This window comes from Oncorhynchus mykiss, chromosome 2 (assembly GCF_057628025.1).
Source record: "Oncorhynchus mykiss isolate SJ-2025 chromosome 2, ASM5762802v1, whole genome shotgun sequence".
NCBI lineage: Eukaryota > Metazoa > Chordata > Actinopteri > Salmoniformes > Salmonidae > Oncorhynchus > Oncorhynchus mykiss.
In genome coordinates, this window is record NC_143023.1 from 38,262,865 (window position 1) to 38,287,461 (window position 24,597).

At 41.6% G+C, this 24,597-nt stretch overlaps 1 protein-coding gene across 3 annotated transcripts; it reads left to right on the forward strand.

The window, feature by feature from the left end:
• Positions 1–9,312: 9,312 nt before the first annotated feature.
• Positions 9,313–20,692, forward strand: mecr (mitochondrial trans-2-enoyl-CoA reductase). Of its 3 annotated transcripts, none has more exons than XM_021561828.3 (10): positions 9,313–12,494; positions 12,643–12,740; positions 12,897–13,028; positions 17,799–17,942; positions 18,082–18,184; positions 18,694–18,796; positions 18,884–18,957; positions 19,073–19,133; positions 19,320–19,392; positions 19,682–20,692. In XM_021561828.3, the coding sequence occupies exons 1-10, from the start codon at positions 12,244–12,246 to the stop codon at positions 19,843–19,845; spliced, it is 1,203 nt and encodes a 400-aa protein (XP_021417503.1). In that variant the 5' UTR covers positions 9,313–12,243; the 3' UTR covers positions 19,846–20,692. The 3 variants fall into 3 exon arrangements, with proteins under 3 accessions (XP_021417503.1, XP_021417510.1, XP_021417517.1); XM_021561835.3 differs by having other exon boundaries at positions 10,366–12,416; XM_021561842.3 differs by having other exon boundaries at positions 12,184–12,412.
• Positions 20,693–24,597: the final 3,905 nt, after the last annotated feature.

A 24,597-nucleotide genomic window follows, 5' to 3' on the forward strand; every position in this document is an offset into this window, starting at 1 on the left:
ACCTCAATAACTACATCAGCTACATTGGTATCTTGTATGGCACAGCTAAAGTTTAACCATGTGTGTTTGAGCAAAACTGTTTTACCTCAACCTATTTTGACTCCCCATTGATGTGATGTCACATTGTGATTTGATTGTTGGTTGTTAGATGGGTTAGATGTATCTTAAAAGGCAAAGTACTGAGTATATTATTATGTGCTCAGGGTTACATGGAAACCACAGAAAAACATATAGGCTAGTGCATACACAAGTGACCCTTGTGTCATGTTTATGCTTTTTGTGCCATTGCATCATTTGTGATCAAAGGCCATTTGATGCAGTGGTGTGGTATCTATGGGGGATGTTGCCTGTCATTTCCAAAGAATGTGCATTTATTATACTGAGGAATGTATCAATGTTTACTGCCATAAACCTTTGGCGCTTGGACCATATAATCTTATGCTCAGGTATTTCAAGCACCTCAGGAAACTGGGGTGATTGGTTGGATTTGTTATTCACTTCCTCAATTCGTTAAATGGCGTGAAGCATGCATTCCAAAAGAAACTGACTAACAGTTTACTGATTTGTGAAGATACAATTTCCTACTAGTTAATAATAAACATCTGCCACTATTCAATGTGTTTCCTGTTGTAGTTTTTTCTCCCAATGTATATGTTTTTTACACATTCTTTAGAATAAAAGGTTTGTCTAGCCTCTGATTATTTGCATTAAATGGTCGAAAACTGTTCCGCATTCATCCGCCAGGGGCAGTCTACTCTTTATACTCTGACCAGAGTTTGTCAGCGGAGCGGAGCTGGAGCCATGCGACGAGCGGAGCGTGCCCAATTTGACGGTTTCCACCGCTTACAGCCAGACGACGTTCCGCTCCCATTCATTTTCAGCGGGAGCACGCAGAGCAATGCGCATGGGATTGTGGGAAGGTGAGCAGTGCCAACCCTGCTAGCGGAGCGATAGAAAAAGGTCAGCTCTGCTCTACTTTATGCAAATTGTACTTAGCCACAGCCGCAGTTAACCAATTAGGTGAGGAGCAGATGTTTGCTTGAAAATGGAGGCATGGAGGAGGATTGCAGAGATTGTTGGTGTTGATGGTGGGTGAAGAGAGATTTGCACAACAACGTTTGCTTGTGCTGCTAGCTAGCTATGAACATCAAGCAACCTAAACCTCAAAACTGTGATCAAAGTCACCATTTGTGAATGTGATGAGCAAAGTAAATTGTGAAATGTGCCCACCAAAGGATATAAATCAGCAGTAACATGCATTATAACATTGTAAATGATACACTAAGCATTAATTTCCCATGTAATATGCTACTAATTGGATTATGGTATCTTAACATTATGATTCTCATATAAACTCAGCAAAAAAAGAAATGTCCCTTTTTCATGACCCTGTCTTTCAAAGATAATTTGTAAAAATCCAAATAACTTCAAATCTTCATTGTAAAGGGTTTAAACACTGTTTCCCATGCTTGTTCAATGAACCATAAACAATTAATGAACATGCACCTGTGGAACGGTCGTTAAGACACTAACAGCTTACAGACGGTAGTTCAGTTAAGGTCACAGTTATGAAAACTTAGGACACTAAAGAGGCCTTTCTACTGACTCTGAAAAACACCAGAGGAAAGGGGCCCAGGGTCCTTGCTCATCTGCGTGAATGTGTCTTAGGCATGCTACAAGGAGGCATGAGGACTGCAGATGTGGCCAGGGCAATAAATTGCAATGTCTGTACTGTGAGTGTCATGTATTGTCATGTTGTGTCTTGTTTCTGTCCTTTCCCTTCACCCTGTCTCCCTCTGCTGGTCGTTATTAGGTTACCTTTTCTCCCCCTCTTTCCCCCAGCTGTTCCTTGTCTCCTCCTAACTACCTCGTCACCCCTTTTCCCACCTGTTCCCTTTTTCCCTCTGATTAGTCCTCTATATCTCTCTCTGTTTTGTTTCTGTCTTTGTCGGATTCTTGTTTGTGTTATTCATGCCTGAACCAGACTATCGTCATGTTTGCTGCAACCTTGTCCTGTCCTGTCGGAATCTGCCGGTCCATCTGAGCCTACGTTTGTTTTGTTATTAAAGAAGCTCTGTTTACGTTAATTCGCTTTTGGGTCCTCATTCACGCACCGTAACAGTGAGACGCCTAAGACAGCGCTACAGGGAGACAGGACGGACAGCTGATCGTCCTCGCAGTGGCAGACCACGTGTAACAACACCTGCACAGGATCGGTACAGCCGAACATCACACCTACGGAACAGGTACAGAATGGCAACAACAACTGCCCGAGTTACACCAGGAACGCACAATCCCTCCATCAGTGCTCAGACTGTCCGCAATAGGCTGAGAGAGGCTGGACTGAGGGCTTGTAGTCCTGTTGTAAGGCAGGTCCTCACCAGACATCACTGGCAACAACGTCGCCTATGGGCACAAACCCACCATCGCTGGACCAGACGACTGGCAAAAAGTGCTCTTCACTGATGAGTCGCAGTTTTGTCTCACCAGGGGTGATGGTCGGATTCGCGATTATCGTCGAAGGAATGAGCGTTACACTGAGGCCTGTACTCTGGAGCGGGATCGATTTGGAGGTGGAGGGTCCGTCATGGTCTGCGGCGGTGTGTCACAGCATCATCGGACTGAGCTTGTTGTCATTGCAGGCAATCTCAACGCAGTGCGTTACAGGGAAGAAATCCTCCTCCCTCATGTGGTACCCTTCCTGCAGGCTCATCCTGACATGACCCTCCAAGCATGACAATGCCACCAGCCATACTGCTCGTTCTGTGAGTGATTTCCTGCAAGACAGGAATGTCAGTGTTCTGCCATGGCCAGCGAAGAGCCCCACAGTAAGAACTGGCAAATCTGGTGCAGTCCATGAGGAGATGCACTGCAGTACTTAATGCAGCTGCTGGCCACACCAGATACTGACTGTTAACAACAACCCCCCCCCCCCCCCCCTGTCCAGGGACATACAGTATTATTCAATTTCTGTTAGTCACATTAACTTGTTCAGTTTATGTTCCATTTCTGTTAGTCACATGAACTTGTTCAGTTTATGTCTCAGTTGTTGAGTCTTGTTATGTTCATACAAATATTTACACATGTTAAATTTGCTGACAATAAACGCAGTTGACAGTGAGATGACATTTCTCTTTTTTGCTTAGTTTATTATAGCTTATTGCTCTTTCATTATGCTTGTGTCATGACTTATGGTTATAGCTCACTTCCTGTAAAATACACAGGCCTACTTGCACACGAATGGGTACTCTGGGTAAAGGAAATTGCAAATATATTTTTACCCACAATCAACATCTCTGCAATCCTCCTCCATGTCACTGACCTTCTGATTTTGTCTCTGTATTCTAAAATAATTCTCAGATAATTAACAAGGTAGAATTACAACGCTCCCCACGCCACATTATTTCGCTTTTTGATATTTTTAAGTAGCCCACAAATTGTCAGCTCCTTATTTGCAGGTACAGTGCTGTACCTAGAATTAAAGTGTTGGATTTGCACTAAACAATTTCATGTCAGAAAAATCATGTAAAATCAGGTCCATGGTTGACCTCATATACATTATCTACTGGTATCATTTTAAATTGAGAACATACAGCTAGCTCATCAATATACAAATGATGTGTAAATTTAGCTATTTTCTGCTTCAGATGTACAATGACAAGAGGCACATTGATTGCACAGTTATACATCATCCTGTAGGCCTCTTGGTTTCATTGGTGATGCATGCCATTATGAAAAGCTGCAGAATGGGTTCACATGGCTGATATCCTGAGACAGTGACAATCAAATAAAACCGATTGGAAAGCTCACAACTGGATTAAAAGGTCATGTTCATTTGAGAAAGCAACACAGAAACACAGACAAATTAGAGACAGATCCCATTCACACCTTTTTATTGCAGAATTGTGATCTGTGATGAATTAACATTGACACATGTTCATTTTGAATAATGTTTTTAAGTTCACAATTAAAACGAGTTCAAACACTTCCCTTCAATTAATCAACACTGAATTAATCAAAATATTATAATTTTTTTTTTACAAATAATCTAACTCATTTGTAAATGTTACACATCTTCATAAGTAGCTATTATAATTAAAGCATGATTTTGGGTGAGAAAAAAGTCCATACCAGACATGGCCAACAGAGCTCCACTCCCTGATCTGAGCAGACTTCTATTCCAGCCTAGCAATAATACACATTATAGTCAACTCATTAGGTTTGATAAATTGAATCAGGTGTGTTAGTGCTGGGCTGGAACAGAAGCCTGCACACCCAGCATACCTCCAGGAGAAGGACTGGCCTGCTACAGTTGTAATACGTTTGTAGCCTAAATTGTGTGTGACTTTTAACTCTATTGTTGTATACAACATTTGCTAATTTATGTACACATACAACCCACGGCATACAAGGATGTGCCAACAGTCTCTTGGGACATTCACTGGGACCGCTACATCTGCAGACATGCTTTCCATAACTGAGGACAGACATAAAATAAATCTGGCTTCCTTTTATTACAATTAGACAGCCCTGACAATTATCTCTCTGTCTGTCTTCTTAGTTTTCCTCTCTAGAGAGTAAAATTTGAGAATATTTTAAAGCCATCCCACAACCTACCCCATCAAACTACTACACCTACTACACCTACTCTCTTTTCTGACAGCTGGAGGAGAAAATACTTTCACCCTCTTCCGTTGCTGTTATCTACCAATGCATTTGGAGCACAAGTTTTTATTTTACAATGATCATATATGTTCTACTATATATTCTGTACAATAGGCCATGATTGTTTTGTTTTTTTACCTAAAAAACTTGAGGTCTACCTATAGAAAAAATAATAATCTGCATCCCTGCCCAGCCTGCCAAGCGTGACCAAAATGGTGTTCAGCATCCCCAGTGGCTCTGCAAGCGCGAGGGGATATCCTCCGCTGCTGGCCTGCTCTCCAGGCACCATCACATGAGCGTGAAGCCACAGACTATGGCCAAACTGGTGTTTCTAAAAATGAATTCAAAGGCACTGTAGACTGAGCCTAATAAGGCATTTTCGCAAAATGTATATTTAATTCTAAGTAAGTCACAGCCTATATGCGCAATTTAAATACTATTGTGATTTAATACAATGAAATGTTGTTTAAATGCTGAGCTCTCAATGTCCCTGACTCCCTACCAGCCTTGTGTCCCACTTGCAAATTCTTCACAATGTATTTCTTTGTACGCTATAGCCTTGAAAAAAATGAAATAAATAGCCTAAATAATTAGGCTCCCTGTCTGGCTCTTGACCTATTAGAGTGTTTATATGCAGTTGAATATAACATGAAGCGGGATGGGTGTTGATTAAATTGGGATTTTAATTATTATTTTTTGTCCTGTGAGTGGAGCTGTTTTTAGCAGAGCGGTTGGAAAGAATGTTGCGAGTCACAGGCACCACTCCATGTATGATAAGCGGAATTTCCGACCATTCAACTCTGCTCACATATACTGCTGTAGACTGAGCCTAATAATGCACTTTTAATTTAATTTGTATTTCATTCTAAGTCACAGCCTATATGCCAATTTATAGAATACAGGCCTAATGATTTAAAACAATGAAATGTTGTTTAAATCGTTCAGCCGCGACTCAGTGAAACATAAGATATTACAGTTTTTAATGTTCCGTTGGTAGGATAGTCTTGATCGTATATCATTCATTTTGTTTTCCAATAATTGCACGTTGGCCAATAGAATGGATCGTAGTGGAGGTTTACTCACTCGCCTACAAATTCTCAGAAGGCAGCCCGGCCTCGGCCCTCTTTTTCTCCACACAAATGACGGGTTTGGGCCGTCGCTAAATGACGTCATCGCCGTATTTGCATAATTGGCCATGTGCATGTAATTGTGATGGACGATGTAGGAGAGAGGAATAGTGTCGTGGGAGAACCAAAAAGTGAGTAAAAAAACACCCTAAATATGTTTAAAACTACAAATGAACTTTCTTCTGTAGATTCTTGTTTTTTTTATGTCACAATTCCAACCCTCCTCCTTTATCCGGGCTTGGGACCGGGAAAAGTGACCCAAAAGAAACACTTCGTTTTTTTTTTTTTAAAGTTTAGTTTTCTTAATTTGGTTTGGTTTTGAGCCTTAGGAGCATTTTTAACCATAACATTTTTTACATTTTTTTGTATGCAATCTACATTAACAATCTAAATGGACCAAAAAGAGACAATAGAAAAAACTGTCAATGGCAATGTGAGAAAATTATGATAACTAGTCTGGCCCTAATTCAGGTTAGTAGTTTTTTTTCCAGACCCCCCTCCACACACACACAGGCTGTGCTGGCTCACAGAAAGAGTGGGTCATCATCATTTTGGTCAAGGCTCTCTATGGCAGGTTCAGCAACTGAGGGAGCTGACTTAAATGAGTAAGCAGCTAATGTGCCAAAAAGCTGCAAAACATTATCAGGCAGCTGGTGCTCATAGCAAGCCTCACCAGACAGCTTCAGTCCATATCGAATGTATAGGATGGAGTTAAGGGTCTGCAAGTACATCCGATTTCTAAGTTTGCTTTTTACCACACTCATCTGGCTGAATACTCTCTCGACTTCAGCATTCGAGTGTGGCAAGGACAACACAGACACAGCAGCCATGGCAAGTTATTGAAATGGGTTGATATCAGCTGCATCCCTGAACTTCCAAATCTCACTCCAGAAGCCCAGTGTGTTTTTTGTCTCATTCTATTTACTAAGATGGATGGCATGCCATTGCTGGACAATCTTGGCTATCTCTGCAGGGGAGTAGCCAAGGAGCTTGGCTATTTTCTCTATTTCTCCAGGGCTCTTATTGTGCTTTAGAGTTTCCTCCACATTGAAAACTGAAATGTACTGCAATGCTTCGATGTTGTCCGGCAGTCTCACCCTCAACTCATTAGTGATGGGGATGGTGAAGGCTACACACCTCTTTCGGACATTGTTTTCATCCTCAGGCGCAAGGTGGAGCTCAGCTGCCTTTGACTCAAAAAGGTAACCAAGGTACAGTTTGGGACTGATGTATCCATCTATTGGCCCTTTGAGTACATCAACATTTGCCAGTGGATTCAGCACCCTGCTGCTTACAGACTTGATCAGGCTAACCAAGCTGTCAAGTAGCTTAAGAATATCTACTTGCTCTCCCTCAAAAGCCTTGATGGCTTTTGTACCTCACCCAGCACTGACTGTCACGCCCTGACCTTAGAGATCCTTTTTATGTCTCTATTTTAGTTTGGTCAGGGCGTGAGTTGGGGTGGGCATTCTATGTTTGTGTTCTATGTTTTCTATTTCTTTGTGTTTGGCCGGGTATGGTTCTCAATCAGGGACAGTTGTCTATCGTTGTCTCTGATTGGGAACCATACTTAGGTACCCTTTTTCCCACCTGTGTTTGTGGGAAGTTGTCTTTGTTTGTGGGCACTATAGCCTTTAGCTTCACGGTCGTTTTTGTATGGTTTATTGTTTTTGTCGGCGTCATTCTTTAATAAAGGAAAAATGTACGCTCACCACGCTGCACCTTGGTCCTTTCATCAGCCGTGACAGAGACTTCAAAAACGTCCAGATAACGTACATATCTCCCTGGCATATTACATACTTTATGCAGCAGCATACAATACATCACCTTGTTGTGCTGTGCTCATTTGAACAGGAAGTTGGCGCTGCGGTCGTTGTGGGAAAATTTTGTCATCACATTTTGTAATAAAAGTCTGGCGTTCTCTGGGTTTATGGTGCTTTCAAGACAACTGGGAACTCTGAGAAAAAAACAAAGTCGAATCATGACATCAGTGATATTCAGGTCAGAGCTCTAGAAAGAGGCCGAGTTCCTGACTTGGAATTCCGAGTTGGATGACCGTTCAAAACCTATTTTCACAGTCAGAGCTAGTTTTTTCAGAGTTCCCAGTTGTCTTGAATTCACTGAAGTCTGAGATTTCCCAGTTTTCAGTTGTTTTGTCAAACTTTTCTGGCACATAGCATATGAATGTTTATCCTTTTAAGCTTGGAAAATAAACCCTAAAACTCAGACATGAACCACACACCCACTCCACTGAATAGCAGGCTAGTGATTGCTTTGCAATGCTTGCAGTTAGCCACTGATTCCCTCCAAACCACTCATTGTTGAGTTTGCGATTTCCAACTTGTTGTGTAATGTTTATGTCCAATGGCGTATGAGCGCCGATACTTTTTCTCTATAATTTCTGTTCATGTGTCAAGGATTGAAAAGGATTTGCCAGTAGATTGTTGACGTGATTCATGATGAAGTCTGCTTGTCTAGCTTGCTAGGTAAGATTTTGAAAGTATGATGTTGACATGATCAGTCCAATCAAAGCTACGGTAGATAAAACGTGATTTGACGTCATTTTATCTGTGGCCAATGACCTTGAGCCTTCTTGGATATGGGTATTTGCCCCATCTGGGTATTTGCCCCATCTGCCCTGAAGGATGGGTCGCCACTGAGTAGGTGTAGTGGTTAGATGGGCAGGTTGTGGGATGACATTAAAATATTCTCCAGTTTTAGTCTCTAGAGAGGAAAACTATGAAGACAGACAGAGAGATAATAGCCAGGGCAGTCTAATTGTAATAAACTGAAGCCTGTTTCTTTGATGTCTGTCCTCTAATATGGAGAGTTGTGAAAGCCTGTCTGAAAATGAAGAGGTCTCAGTGAATGTCCCAAGAGACTGCTTGTACATCCTTGTATGCCATGGGTTGTATGTGTATGTACATATGTTAGCAAATGTTGTGTACTACAATACAGTTAAAAGTCCGAAACAATGTAGGCTACAAACTGATTATAACTGTAGCATGCCAATCCTTGTGTGCTGGCTTCTGAGTGTGCTGGCTTCTGTTCCAGCCCAGCACTATCAAACCTAATGAGTTGATAATAATGTGTATTATTGCTGGGCTGGAATAGAAGTCTGCTCACCCAGGTAGACTATAGAGTGGAGAAAGGTTGGCCACCTCTGGTATGGCTGTTTCTGTCCCCCAAAAAATATGCTTTAGCAATAATAGCCCACTTACTACGATGTCTAACATTTACAAAGAAGTTCGATTATTTGTACATTTTGAAATTATATTCTGGTTAATTCAATGTTGATTCATTGAAGTGTTTAAACTTGTTTCAATTGTTCACTTTTCAAGATTAACTAGTGTCAATGTTCATTCATCACAGATCACAATTTTGCAACAAAAAGGGGTGAAGGGTATTGGTCTCTAATTTGTCTGTGTTTCTGTGCTGCTTTCTCAAATGGACATGACCTTTTTGTCCAGGTGAGAGATCTCCAATCAGTTTTATTTGATTGTCACTCTGTCTCAGGATATCAGTTATGTGAACCCATTTAGCAGCTTATCATAATGATAGAGGAAAGCCCATACAATTGTCAGAGACTCCAGTCACCCAAGTCATAGACTGTTCTCACTGCTACCGCATGGCAAGCGTTACCGGAGTGCTAAGTCTAGGACCAAAAGGCTCCTTAACAGCTTCTACCCCCAAGCCATAAGTCAAAATGGCCACCGGACTATTACATTGACCCCCCTTTCCCCCCTACATGTGTTTTGTACACTGCCGCTTCTCGTTGTTTATTATCTATGCATAGTCACTTCACCCCAACCTACATATACAAATTCCCTCAACTAATTTGTACCCACGCACACTGACTCGGTACAGGTACCCCCTGTATAGGCTTGATTACCAACAACGACGAGACGGTCTACAGGGAGGAGGTGAGGGCCCTCGGAGTGTGGTGTCAGGAAAATAACCTCACACTCAACGTCAACAAAACTAAGGAGATGATTGTGGACTTCAGGAAACAGCAGAGGGAACACCCCCCTATCCACATCGATGGGACAGTAGTGGAGAGGGTAGTAAGTTTTAAGTTCCTCGGCGTACACATCACAGACAAACTAAATTGGTCCACCCACACAGACAGCACCGTGAAGAAGGCGCAGCAGCGCCTCTTCAACCTCAGGAGGCTGAAGAAATTTGGCTTGTCGCCAAAAGCACTCACAAACTTCTACAGATGCACAATCGAGAGCATCCTGGCGGGCTGTATCACCGCCTGGTACGGCAACTGCTCCACCCACAACTGTAAGGCTCTCCAGAGGGTAGTGAGGTCTGCACAATGCATCACCGGGGGCAAACTACCTGCCCTCCAGGACACCTACACCACCCGATGTCACAGGAAGGCCATAAAGATCATCAAGGACAACAACCACCCGAGCCACTGCCTGTTCACCCCGCTATCATCCAGAAGGCGAGGTCAGTACAGGTGCATCAAAGCTGGGACCGAGAGACGGAAAAACAGCTTCTATCTCAAGGCCATCAGACTGTTAAACAGCCACCACTAACATTGAGTGGCTGCTGCCAACACACTGACTCAACTCCAGCCACTTTAATAATGGGAATTGATATCAAATATATCACTAGCCACTTTAAACAATGCTACTTAATGTAATGTTTACACACCCTACATTATTCATCTCATATGTCTACGTATATACTGTACTCTATATCATCTACTGCATCTTTATGTAATACATGTATCACTAGCCACTTTAAACTATGCCACTTTGTTTACATACTCATCTCATATGTATATACTGTACTCGATACCATCTACTGCATCTTGCCTATGCCGCTCTGTACCATCACTCATTCATATATCTTTATGTACATATTCTTTATCCCTTTACACTTGTGTGTATAAGGTAGTAGTTTTGGAATTGTTAGTTAGATTACTCGTTGGTTATTACTGCATTGTCGGAACTAGAAGCACAAGCATTTCGCTACACTCGCATTAACATCTGCTAACCATGTGTATGTGACAAATTAAAAAAATTATTTGATTTGATATAGCATCGTTATTGTTATGTTATTATGTTACTTTTTATTATTATTTTTTTTTTACTTTAGTTTATTTGGTAGATATTTTCTTAACTCTTCTTGAACTCCACTGTTGGTTAAGGGCTTGTAAGTAAGCATTTCACTGTAAGGTCTATACTTGTTGGCATTCGGCGCATGTGACAAAAAAAGTTTGATTTGATATGCATCACCAATGCAGCCATAGGCCTACAGTATGATGGCATAACTGGCCTAATGGGCATGTGCAATCAATGTGCCCTTTGTCATTGTACATCTGACGCAGAGAATAGCTAAACGCACACATAATTTGCATATTGATGAGCTAGCTATATGTTCTCCATTTAAAATGATAGAAGTAGATCATGTATATGAGGATAACCATAAACCAGATTTTCTCCATGATTTTTCTGACATTCAATTGTTTATGCAAATCCAACTCTTATATTCTAGGTGCGGTACTGTACCTGAAAATAAGGAGCTGGCAATTTATAGGTTAAGGAAGAATATCAAAAAGGGAAATAATGTGACGTGGGGAGCGTTGTAATTCTACCTTGTTTATTTGCAGAGAATGATTTTAGAATAAAAAGACCAAATCAGAAGGTCAGTGGCAGTAGAGGAGATATTGGTGTTGATGGCCACAATTTCCTTTACCCAGAGTACCCATTCATGTGTATGTGATGTAGGCCTATGTATTTTACAGGAAGTGAGCTATACCAATCAGTCATGACACACGTATAATGAAAGAGCAATAAACTATAATATATGAGAATCATAATGTTAAGATACCATCATACAATTGATAGCATATTACATGGGAAATGGATGCTTACTGTATCATTTACAATGTGTGTTTTCTGATTTCTGTCCATTGGTGGGCACATTTCACAATTTAATTTACGCAACACACTCACAAATGGTAGCATAGATCACAGTTTTGAGGTTTAGGTTGCTTGATGTTCATAGCTAGCGAGCAGCACAAGCAAACATTGTGCAAATCTCTCTTCACCCAGCATCAACACCAACAATCTCCGCAATCCTCCTCCATGCCATTGACCTTGTAATATTGTGTCTGTATTCTAGCAAAGCAAAATCATATAGAATTGGAAAACCAGACATAGCGATGATTTGCTTTCATCCATCTGTCCTTGTTGCGCTTGCCCATAACCAACGACAGGCGGAACTGTGATTCATGAGCAATCTTCTGCTACTCACCTGCTTGGTTAACCGCAGCGGTAGCAGCGTGACATTTGCATAACGTAGAGCAGAGCGCCGCTCCTGCGCATTGCGCTACTTGCTCCTGTTGAAAATAAATGGGGGCGGTACTTTGCCTGGCGAATTCGGAAGTGGTGGGACCCCTGCTTGACTCTGGCATGCCAAGGGTTAATCCAAGATGGCTGGGTTTACGGGTTCATGCTTTCTATGTTTTAAAATGAAGGTGTCACGTATCGCATGGTTATTATGTAAAAGAACCGAGGTGAGGAGGCATACAGTATGTAGAACATTCATCAGTGGATCCACCACCCTACAACAACAGCTATCAAGCGCGAGGGGTAGTATTTGTAGGTATTCAACTGAATCTTCAATCAATGGTTGTACGGCCCTGTTGTACAGAAACCACGGCGACCCGTCTCAAGTTGTTCAGTAAGAATGTTAGCTCAGGAAAATATTGAGTACTGTGTACCATTGATTCTGGATGTAAGTGCAATGCTGCCGTGACGTACTGTCATAGTTGCAGATTTATCTGAAGAGAGAATCCAGAGGCTTCAAATGTGTCTTGTGTGTTTTACAGGTTGGAGAGCATGGAGCTTCCCTCTGTTGGTGCTAAGAGTGTCCTTGTAAAATTGTTGGCAGCCCCCATCAACCCTTCTGACATAAACATGATCCAAGGTAAAAAGGAAATACAAAAAACAGCACTGGTGACATGCAAACAGACAATTGCATTTATTGTTGAGTTCCTATCATGAATTAACTGGATCGAGATCAAATTGATCCTAACCATAGTTGTTTTATATCTAAAGCCAATGTCCCTATTTGGTCCTGTAGGTTCCTATGCCATCCTACCTGACCTTCCAGCAGTAGGAGGAAACGAGGGGGTGGGCCAGATCCTGGAAGTGGGCAGCCAGGTGAAAGCACTCAGACCAGGGGACTGGGTGATCCCAAGAGATGCTGGATTAGGTAAGTTAATACTTTATTGCTCACGAGATATCTATCTAGGTTTACATTCAAGCCCTTCATGCTTTAGAATCCAGGGGCCTCATTTATAAACCATGTGAATCTACTAAATAGACCACAAAGCATGCATGCGCCAGCTTTCATGCTAAAGTTGCCATTTATAAAACCTGAACTAGATGTGAAAATGTGCTCACCTTCCTGCAAACTTTAGACCATACCTACGTGCAGTTTCTAGTGGTTGAAGAATTGTGTTGCAAGTAGATTTGAATTTTTTGCACATGGGGGATATGAGGGACAGGCTTATTTATAGCAATCAACAGGTTAAGAAGAGAGAATCTATATTTTGTTTCTTTGCATTTTAAAATAATTAGTAATCGGTATCTATTTCCTAGGCCATTATTTATTGAATTTCCATAATAAATTCTTCACCTTTTCTGTGATGGTTTTATACTTACGAGGTAGCATAGGCCTACAACAAGGATACCATTCGTCCCATCTCATTTAATTGGACCCACTTCACAGTGGTAAAACAGAAAAGGTCATTTCAATATTTTGCTGTATGTCATCCAATCCGCAGCACAGTTTATTAATGGTGGAACAGACAGTTGTAGGTTACTTCTGTAGCTTACGTCTGAATACTGAAATTTCGCATTTCTTGAGTAGACAATATCATGTGCATCTCTCATTTAATTGGGCCCACGAGATAGGCTATTTTTCAAGTATTTTGCTCTATGTATCAGAAAGGAAGCTGGTTTATAACATACAGTAGAATTGAATAGGTGAACAGACCGTTGAGCTTTTGCATTGACGTATGCATGGCTACCGCTGTGAATAGACAATGTTTCAGATTTCGGGCAATGAGGTTAGGTTAGAGGAAAAAGTAAATCCCAAAACATTAGTCCATATTAAATTCAGACGGTCTGTTTACAGGTCCACAGCAATTTGTAATGGTTGTCTTTCATGAACCTTTTGTCTGTCAGATAGCTTAGGACAACAGTAAATGTCACTGCAAAAGATCAACGTTCTGCCATCACTTACAAAGACATTTAATCAAGTTTGATGTTGCTATTTCCTTTAGAGAAACGATTCGGCCTAATTCGAATACTTCCAAAGTGGACAGCAAATAAGGGAGATGTTGTCTCCATAAAAGGCGGATGATGGGTGTTTTTCATGCAGAGTTTTAATGCTTCATGCGCGCACAGTTTCAGGACGGGTCTGATTTGTAACGGAAACATGCGTATGTAGGGAGTGCGCCAAGTTTATGAATCTCAATATTTTTGTATGTGTGCAGTCTTTTCAGAAATGGCGCACGCAGATATTTCTTGTGAAATATATGCAACGATTATAAATGACGCCATACATACGCATGTTTCTTGTTATAAATCAAACCTGTCGCAAAACTACGCACGCGTGAACGAGCATTATAACTTCTCCTGAATAATTCCCATGGTTCACCTTTTATGGTCACAATTAACGCCCTTGTTTGCTGTTTGGAAGTATTGGAATTAGGTCAAGACAGTATCTAACGGAAATAGTAATGGTGAAATTGATGAAATGTCTTTGGGGGTGTTGGCAGAATGTTTTCTTTTGCAGTGACATTTGCGGTATCTGACTGTTTCTGAAAGACAAAAACAATTGTAATTTGTTGTAGACCTGCATTCACTTTTTCCCAAACCTAAATATGCTGCACTGCCTGTGAATTCTGAAACATTGTTTACTTTGGGAAAAAAATGAAACTACAGTAGGCCTACTTAGTGGTAGCCTACACACTTCAATGCAAAATATCAACTGTCTGTTCACCTGTTAAATTCTACTGTACAGTTGAAGTCAAAAGTTTACATACACTTAGGTTGGAGTCATTAACTCGTTTTTCAACCACTCCACAAATGTCTTGCTAACAAACTATAGTTTTGGCAAGTCGGTTAGGACATCTACTTTGCGCATGACACAAGTAATTTTTCCAACAATTGTTTACAGACAGATTATTTCACTTAATCACAATTCCAATGGGTCAGAAGTTTACATGCACTAAGTTGACTGTGCCTTTTAAACAGCTTGGAACATTCCAGAAAATGACATGGCTTTAGAAGCTTCTGATAAGCTAATTGACATCATTTGAGTCAATTGGAGGTGTACCTGTGGATGTATTTCAAGGCCTGCCTTCAAACTCAGTGCCTCTTTGCTTGACATCATGGGAAAATCAAAAGAAATCAGACAAGACCTCAGGAAAAAATTGTAGACCTCCACAAGTCTGGTTCATCCTTGGGAGCAATTTCCAAATGCCTGAAGGTACCACGTTCATCTGTACAAGCAATAGTACGTAAGTATAGACATGGGACCACGCAGTCGCCATACCACTCAGGAAGAAGACACTTTCTGTCTCCTAGAGATAAGTGCAAAAGTGCAAATCAATCCCAGAACAGCAAAGGACCTTGTGAAGATGCTGAAGGAAACCGGTACAAAAGTATCTATATCCACAGTAAAACAGGTCCTATATCGACAACCTGAAAGGTCGCTCAGCAAGGAAGAAGCCACTGCTCCAAAACCGGCATAAAAAAAGCCAGACTACGGTTTGCAACTGCACAAGGGGACAAAGATCATACTTTTTATAGAAATGTCCTCTGGTCTGATGAAACAAAAATAGAACTGTTTGCCATAAATGACCATCGTTATGTTTGGAGGAAAAAGGGGGATGCTTGCAAGCCCAAGAACACCATCCCAACCGTGAAGCACAGGGGTGGCAGCATCATGTTGTGGGGGTGCTTTGCTACAGGAGGGACTGGTGCACTTCCCAAAATAGATGACATCATAAGGACAGAAAATTGTGGATCTATTGAAGCAACATCACATGACATCAGTCAGAAAGTTTAAGCTTGGTCGCAAATGGGTCTTCCAAATGGACAATAACCCCAAGCATACTTCCAAAGTTGTGGAAAAATGGCTTTAAGGACAACAAAGTCAAGGTATTGGAGTGGCCATCACAAAGCCCTGACCTCAATCCTCTAGAACAGTGGTGGGCAGATCTGAAAAAGTGTGTGCAAGCAAGGAGGCATACAAACCTGATTCGGTTACACCAGCTTTGTCAAGAGGAATAGGCCAAAATTCACCCAACTTATTGTGGGAAGCTTGTGAAAGGCTAGCCAAACCGTTTGACCCAAGTTAAACAATTAAAAGGCAATGCTACCAAATACTAATTGAGTGTATGTAAACTTTTGACCCACTGGGAATGTGATGAAAGAAATTAAGCTGAAATAAATCATTCTCTCCTATCATTCTGACATTTCACATTCTTAAAATAAAGTGGTGATCCTAACTGACCTAAGACAGGGAATGTTTACTAGGATTAAATGTCAGGAATTGTGAAACTCAGTTTAAATGCATTTGGCTTAGGTATATGTAAACTTCTGACTTCAACTGTATGTTATCAACCGTGCACCCTGTCGGATGCATGGAGCAAAAACTTGAAATTATAATAGCTTAACTAATGGTCCCAATTAAATGAGAGATATGCATGGTAATTTGGTATATGGATACAATGGGAATATGGACTCATCAAGGTGAGGAATTTATTCTGCAATGGTTATGATATGCATAACATGACCAAAAGTATGTGCCACCAGAGACTCTGGGTTCGCGCCCAGGCTCTGTCGTAACCGGCCGCGACCGGGAGGTCCGTGGGGCGACGCACAATTGGCCTAGCGTCGTCCGGGTTAGGGAGGGTTTGGCCGGTGGGGATATCCTTGTCTCATCGCGCACCAGCGACTCCTGTGGCGGGCCGGGCGCAGTGCACGCTAACCAAGGTTGCCAGGTGCATGGTGTTTCCTCCGACACATTGGTGCGGCTGGCTTCCGGGTTGGATGCGCGCTGTGTTAAAAAGCAGTGCGGCTTGGTTGGGTTGTGTATCGGAGGACGCATGACTTTCAACCTTTGTCTCTCCTGAGCCTGTACGGGAGTTGTAGCAATGAGACAAGATAGTAGCTATTAACAATTGGATACCACGAAATTGGGGAGAAAAAGGGGTCAAAAAATATATATATTTTTACTTAAAAATAAAATGTTCTACCGTTAAACTGCACTTCAGATTGTATTGCACACTATTTACTACTGTGAAGTGGGTCCAATTTAAATGATGGGGCAAATGGTTGCCTATCCTAACTTGTTGTTCGCAAAATAGCCTACAGGCCTACAGTCTATGAAACCATCACAGTCAGAAAAGGTGAGGAATTTATCTGTATTGATCATGGAAATGAAAAAAAAAAAATAGAATATGCAGTGTGCCTACTTGTAATTATTTTAGCATGCAAAGATAAATTGGTTTACACTCTTCTCACTAACCGCAAATGATTGCATCGTGTTACTATATTTCGCTAGGCCTACCTGTTTTTATTTTGTTGTTGTGATGAATAAGAGTGTCATCATATTACGCATTTGCACAAGGCTACTACTAGGCTACTCATGCCTTCTTGCAATGCAATACTTTAACCACTAGAAACTGTGCATATGCATGGTCTAAGGTTTGCTGGAGGATAAGTACATTTTCATGTGACATTCAGTTTTTATAAATGCCAACTTTTGCGTGAATTGGCGCACTTATGTTTTGGGACATATTTTGTGCCCACGCAAATGTTTATAAATTAGGCCCCGGGCCCTTATTCATTAGGGTGGGGCACACATGATTAAAACGTCCCTCCCTGTTTCAGTCCGTTTTCTTCTATTTGGTTCCCAATGAATACGACCCCGTCCTTTTCTCTCTCTCTCTCTCTCTCTGAGCAGGGACGTGGAGGACAGCAGCGGTTTTAGCTGAAAACGATGTGATCTCTCTGCCCAATGACATCCCCCTGTTCTCTGCAGCCACACTGGGCGTTAACCCCTGCACTGCCTTTAGGATGCTCTCTGACTTTGAGGAGCTGAAACCAGGTGTGCTAAGTTCACCATTTCAACAAGTTGATGCTAAGCTAGCTGTTACTTTTTTTTATACAGAACCTAACTTTCCTTCATCACACTACACTGTATAATATGTTTATTGCACTGCCCTTTGCATGTGAGTTCATTCCAGGTGACACAGTGATCCAGAATGCAGCCAACAGTGGTGTGGGTCAGGCTGTCATACAGATCGCTGCTGCAAGGGGGATCCAAACCATCAACGTGGTCAGAGACCGGTAAATCCAAACGGCCAGTTTCGTATTCATCAGGGCACATAACTCAAAATCTTTTGCAACAGAAAATGTGTTTCTTATGGGGTCCGGGTAGTCGCTCGACTCCCTCCCTGTTTCAGTCTGATTTCTTCGATTTGGTGCCAAATGATTAGAACCAATGCATACTGCACTAAGCTACATTTCAAAAAGGGAACATCTGTGAATTAGTGATTGATTAAGAATTTGACCTTTCAGCAGCTGAAGTAAAACCATTTGGGGGGGGGGGTTCCAGCTCTAATGATAACACTGGGTTATCAGCTGGAAATAATGAAAAGAGTACTTGTACTAGACCAGGGTTGTTGTAAGTAACTCACTGTCATAATATAGCCTACTGCCCTAATAAAGTGATGTATTTTGTGCGAGAGGGACTGATATAGAAAATTCCTTAGAGCAGTGATTATATTAAGCAAGGTTGCGTATTCAAGAAGGCCCGTGTTGAAGAACTGCATGTACTTGTGTGCCCCTTTTCACAGGCCAGACCTCACACAGCTTATTGACAGGCTGAAGGCTATGGGCGCCAGTCATGTGATCAAAGAGGAGACCCTGAGGCGGCATGAAATGAAGGAACTTTTCAAGGTCTGTGGATATCAACACTGCTCTGAGGGCCAAATTCTGATAATGATCTTTCCTTGGATGTAAATTCACTATTTAACTTCCTTATAGACCTGTCGAAGGCCTAAGCTGGCACTGAACGGAGTTGGGGGAAAGAGTGCAACAGAACTTCTCCGTCACTTACAGTAAGTATTCAGGTGACTGAATTGAACCTTCTTTGTTGCCATAGCTTGATGTTCTGAGATTCAAGTGGATTTGATATCTGATCAAGTAAATAGTCCCCCCCACAAACTTTTTCAGAGTTGGAGGGTCGATGGTGACGTATGGAGGGATGGCCAAGCAGCCAGTCACTGTTCCTGTGGTAAGACTGCTACTTCCTATAATACTACCCTTTTTCTACCATGTTCCTCTAGGAACAATTTCAACAGACTGTTTTCTCTCTCCATCTCACAAACATGGCGATAGCTTTTAAATGCTAATACCTATGGAAACCACTTGTGTGTGTTGTGCATACTTACAAACAAATCATTATCTGTCCTCTCCCCAGAGTGCCCTGATTTTCAAAAATGTGACAGTCAAAGGGTTCTGGGTCACCCAGTGGAAGAGAACCCACTCTCAGGGTGAGCCAGATACAATACACACACACACAAAATAGGTAGGAGTATGGAGAGACAGATCTATGCTCTGCATTTCTCACATGCCATTATAGTGGGTCCAAGCTATGAGTGAGACACATGGTACCTTTAATTTTGTCCCTCTGAATGTCCAGGGTCAAAAGTTACTTTCAATAGCCTGCCAATATGATGCTTTATAACCTGTTATATGGATGAGTTTGCATGCATGAGCTTCTATAATGCCTTTATAATAAGGCTTATAATATGTTATGTCTGTATATTTCTGTCTCCCCAGATGAGGGGGCCTTACGGGGAATGCTGGATGAGCTATGCTCTCTGATCCGCCAGGGAAAGCTGACCGCACCTGCCTGTTCTGAGGTAGGCCTCCAAGACTTCCGGAAAGCACTGGACACTGCCATGCAGCCGTTCACCTCAGCCAAACAGGTCCTGGTCTTGTGACCCCTCTTTTGACCAGCCCCAGCCTTTCTCAGGGTCATGTTCATTAGGTACCAAATGGAAGAAAACGGACAGAAACAGGAAGGAACTACCTGGACTTGTCCAATAAGAAACATTGTTTTGCACTGGGTGCCCAATTGAACACAACCCTGCATACAAAACGAAGTCCCGGGCACGTTCAACGGGTGCAGCCCCAAGACTGCTGCTTCATCATTGTCGGAAATGCGTTGCTCAAGCACACGTTCAATAAATGTGTATTTTCCGTAGTGTCTCAAAGTCCACTATATATATTATCAGCACCACTTTAAGTCATATTTCCTGACAACAGTTAATGGAAATGATTTCAGAATGGTCATGGATTCCTTGACAACTTATGTATTGTCGACATGTTTATTTCTCCTGAATGGTAACATTGTTATATCCTGGTCCCAGATCGGTTTGTGTTGTCTTGGCGACTCCTAAGGTTATTACTATGCAAGACGGCACAAACAGATCTGGGACCAGGCTAACGTGGTTATGCAACACATGGTGTTCTGGTAAAACATTTGTCAAAGATTAAGCTATTTTTAAAGAGTTCAAATTACTTGTTGTATGGACACGAGCAAATATCATCATGATGCGTGTTACAGGTTTATTGCTTTAAAAACAATAGCGCAGGGTCCAACTAGAGCTGTTACACTGACCATGTTAAATTCCATGTGAACATTAAGTTGTAGTAACTACTAGGCTTCTCTAAGCTCTGATGTTGCTGATGGTCATTAGTAGTCTACCAAACTTGCTAACTGCCTGGTACTCAGCATTCCATTGTCCCTTTAATCACTCTGACATCAATAAAATTTATCAAATCAAACACTTCATAAGAGCTCATTTTGAGCAACATTTCTATAGGCTATGAAATGGTGTGAGAAAAGGGTTTTGATGGCCTCTAATAAAAAGAGGATCCCATCAGCTTTCTATAGGCTAGGCCTACTATATTTATCAACTTTCCTAATATTAAGCACATTGCTTCGCTTTACAACAGGAGTATAGCCTACCTGGCTGGCATGGAAAATGAACCTCAGGCAAAGCGTCCTCCATTCGCTATTTAAATGCATAGATGACGTGTATTTTTTCCCCCCATGCCGCCGTTGCGAGACAGGTGCACGGTAATGGTCCATTCTATACTGAACAAAATGATAAATGCAACCATTTCAATGAATTACGGAGTGACAGTTCATATAAGGAAGTCAGTCAATTTAAATAAATTAGGCCCCAGCTATGGATTTCACATGACTGGGCAGGGGTGCAGCCATGGGTGGGCATAGGCCCAACCAATCCGAATGAGTTTTTCCCCACAAAAGGGCTTTATTACAGACAGGGTGGCTGGTCTCCGATTATCCCGCAAGTGAAGAAGCCGGAAGTGGAGGTCCTGGGCTGGTGTTTTTACACGTGGTCTGCGGTTGTGAGGCCAGTTGGACGTACTGCCAAATTCTCTTAAATGACATTGGAGGTGGCTTATTGTAGAGAAATTAACATTACATTTTCAGGCAACAGCTCCGGTGGACATTCCTGCAGTCAGCATGCCAATTGCACGCTCCCTCAACTTAAGACATATTTGGCATTGTGTTGTGCAACATTTGAGAAATAAGCTTTTTGTGTGGAACATTTCTGGGAGCTTTCATTTCAGGTCATGAAACATGGGACTAACGCATGTTGCGTTTTATATTTTTGTTCAGTGTAAATCAAAACTAATTTAACACCATTATTTAGTATATGTAAAGACAACATTAAGAATAGTCTGATGGGTGACAACATTAGCTTATCACTTGTGAATGATGTATTATCAATTGTGAATTTAATTTAATTTTTTAATTTTACCTTTATTTAACCAGGCAAGTCAGTTAAGAACAAATTCTTATTTTCAATGACGGCCTAGGAACAGTGGGTTAACTGCCTGTTCAGGGGCAGAACGACAGATTTGTCCAGCATGTGCAGTAAAGCAAAAAACAGCACATGCATTTTTTTGCAACTTTTTCAAATCATAGTCGCACACCTCATGTAGCCTAGCCCATAGGCCTATGTGTTTTGATCAGATTTGTATCACAACTAAAGTGGCCAAATAACAATTTGCTTTACAACCGATTGTAGAGCCGACCTGGCATACCTACCTACCAGTAGGTGGCGCGTGAGTTTCAAGTTTGGGGAAGATAATTTTCCCCATTAAAAATGCACCTATATAATAAAGCATTACACATCGTATTTGCTTTCATTTTTGAGAACAGTGTTTTCCCGCTGATTGATTGCATTTAGGAATATTTGCGCTTATAGCCTACTGCCATTGCTGCACTTATGTGAAGAAATAGCCTGATAGTGGGCCTCCCGGGTGGCGCCATCAGAGTCCCTGGGTTCGCGCCCATGCTCTGTCGTAAACGGCCACGAGACGCACAATTGGCCTAGCGTCGCCCGGGTTAGGGAGGGCTTGGTCGGTAGGGGTGTCCTTGTCTCATCGCGCACCAGCGACTCCTGTGGCGGGCTGGGCGCAGTGTGCGCTAACCAAGGTGGCCAGGTGCACGGTGTTTCCTCCGGCGCATTGGTGCGGCTGGCTTCCGGGTTGGATGCGCGCTGTGTTAAGAAGCAGTGCGGCTTGGTAAATATGACATTTACATACACTTAGGTTGGAGTCATTAAAACTCGTCACCACCAAACTTCACCGTAGGGATGGTGCCAGGTTTCCTCCAGACGTGACGCTTGGCATTCAGCCCAAAGAATTCAATCTTGGTTTCATCAGACCAGAGTATCTTGTTGCTCATGGTCTGAGAGTCCTTTAGGTGCTTTTTGGCAAACACCAAGCGGGCTGTCGTGCCTTTTACTGAGGAGTGGCTTCCGTCTGGCCACTACCATAAAGGTCTAAGTGCTGCAGAGATGGTTGTCCTTCTGGAAGGTTCTCCCATCTCCACAGAGGAACTCTTTAGTTACCATCGGGTTCTTGGTCACCTCCCTGACCAAGGCCCTTCTCCCCTGATTGCTCAGTTTGCCCCGGCAGCCAGCTCTAGGAATAGTCTCGGTGGTTCCAAACTTATTTCATTTAAGAGTGATGGAGGCCGCTGTATTTTTGGGGACTTTCAATGCTGCAGACATTTTTTGGTACCCTTCCCCAGATCTGTGCCTCGACACAATCCTGTCTCGGAGCTCTATGGACAATTCCTTCGACCTCATGGTTTGATTTTAGCTCTGACATACACTGTCAACTGTGGGACCTTTATATAGACAGGTGTGTATCATATCATAACAACAGTTCAGTTCATTTTTGACAAGCATTAACTATATGATAAATTATTACTTTTACCAATTATTCTTAATACCAATGTCTAAACATATGTCAAAGAGAATAACACATTCTATTTTAACTATTTTTTCAAATTGGCATATACTCTCCATCACACTGTCAACTTCATCGCAGAGCCACAGGAACAGGAAGTTAGACCTATAACCCATCAGGAAAAATCCTAACAATCCAGCAGACCTAATCGGGTGAGATTTGTATCAGAACAAACACCACAATAATACACTCCTTCACATATCAAGGCGTGTAAACTTCAATCCAAAACTTAAACTTTTACCTCCCCCTTTTTGACACACAACTACCCATGTGAGTAATGTGTAAAAAAAAAAACACAAAAAAACACTACTACTGGTCAAAATAAAATAATTTAAAACAACAAAATCGAATTAGAATCACTACCCTTAACTTCATAAAGAAAAATGATTGTACCCATACGGTCATAGGAAAAAGGCAACTCCCTCTCCTTCACATTGTAAAAATCACAAATATGGCTAAAAACTATAAACGTCATCATAATTGTCAATAATACAAATGAAACTATTTGGAATTTTCGTCTGCGTTGTCGTGACCGCTCTTTCCCATGGATTTCTGAATATAACGCGACAAACAAACTGAGGTATTTTGGATATAAAAATCATCTTTATGGAACAAACGGAACATTTGTTGTGTAACTGGGAGTCTCGTGAGTGAAAACACCCGAAGATCATCAAAGGTAAACGATTAATTTGATTGCTTTTCTGATTTTCGTGACCGAGCTTCCTGATGCTAAGTGTACTTAATGTTTTATCGTGCGATCGATAAACTTACACAAACGCTTGGATTGCTTTCGATGTAAAGCTTAATTTCAAAATCTGACACGACAGGTGGATTAACAAAAGGCTGTGTTTTCCTATATTGCACTTGTGATTTCATGAATATAAATATAGTAATATTTATTGTATGTAGTGCTTTGCTATTCAGCGGTTGTTGATGACACTTATCCCGATAGGGGGATTGCAGCCATAGCAAGTTAAGGGAGACCTAACTCTGAGTACACCCTCAACAGGCGCATTTGTTATTTAAAAAAAATATATATATATATATTATATTTTCATCACTTAAATGTTCAGTTAATGTCTAATATGTACTATTAATTCTGTGCACTTTAAGTTCAATTATTGAAAGAAACCAGTCTCACCCTTAATCCAATTCTGTTCAAAATTATGTATCCATTCAGCTGACGCTCGCAGCCAGGTGGGGATCCGATCTGCTCCAAATAGTGGAGTGGCTTTCCTCTGGTTGCATCTAATGCAACTCCGTGTGCACGGTTAACCTGAGTTTCACTGGGAAAAATCAGAAAATGAAGTTTATCATCCCATCCTTGTCACCAAAATGGTGGTACAACTATTGTAATCAAAAGGAGAGACTTTTAGATTTCTTCAACAATCACTTTA

Coding starts and splice junctions, on each gene's coding strand:
- mecr (XM_021561828.3), top strand. CDS start 12,244: ATGGCTGGGTTTACGGGTTCATGCTTTCTATGTTTTAAAATGAAGGTG. Junction 12,495..12,642: donor GACCCGTCTCAAGTTGTTCA/GTAAGAATGTTA, acceptor TGTGTTTTACAG/GTTGGAGAGCATGGAGCTTC. Junction 18,797..18,883: donor AAATGAAGGAACTTTTCAAG/GTCTGTGGATAT, acceptor ACTTCCTTATAG/ACCTGTCGAAGGCCTAAGCT.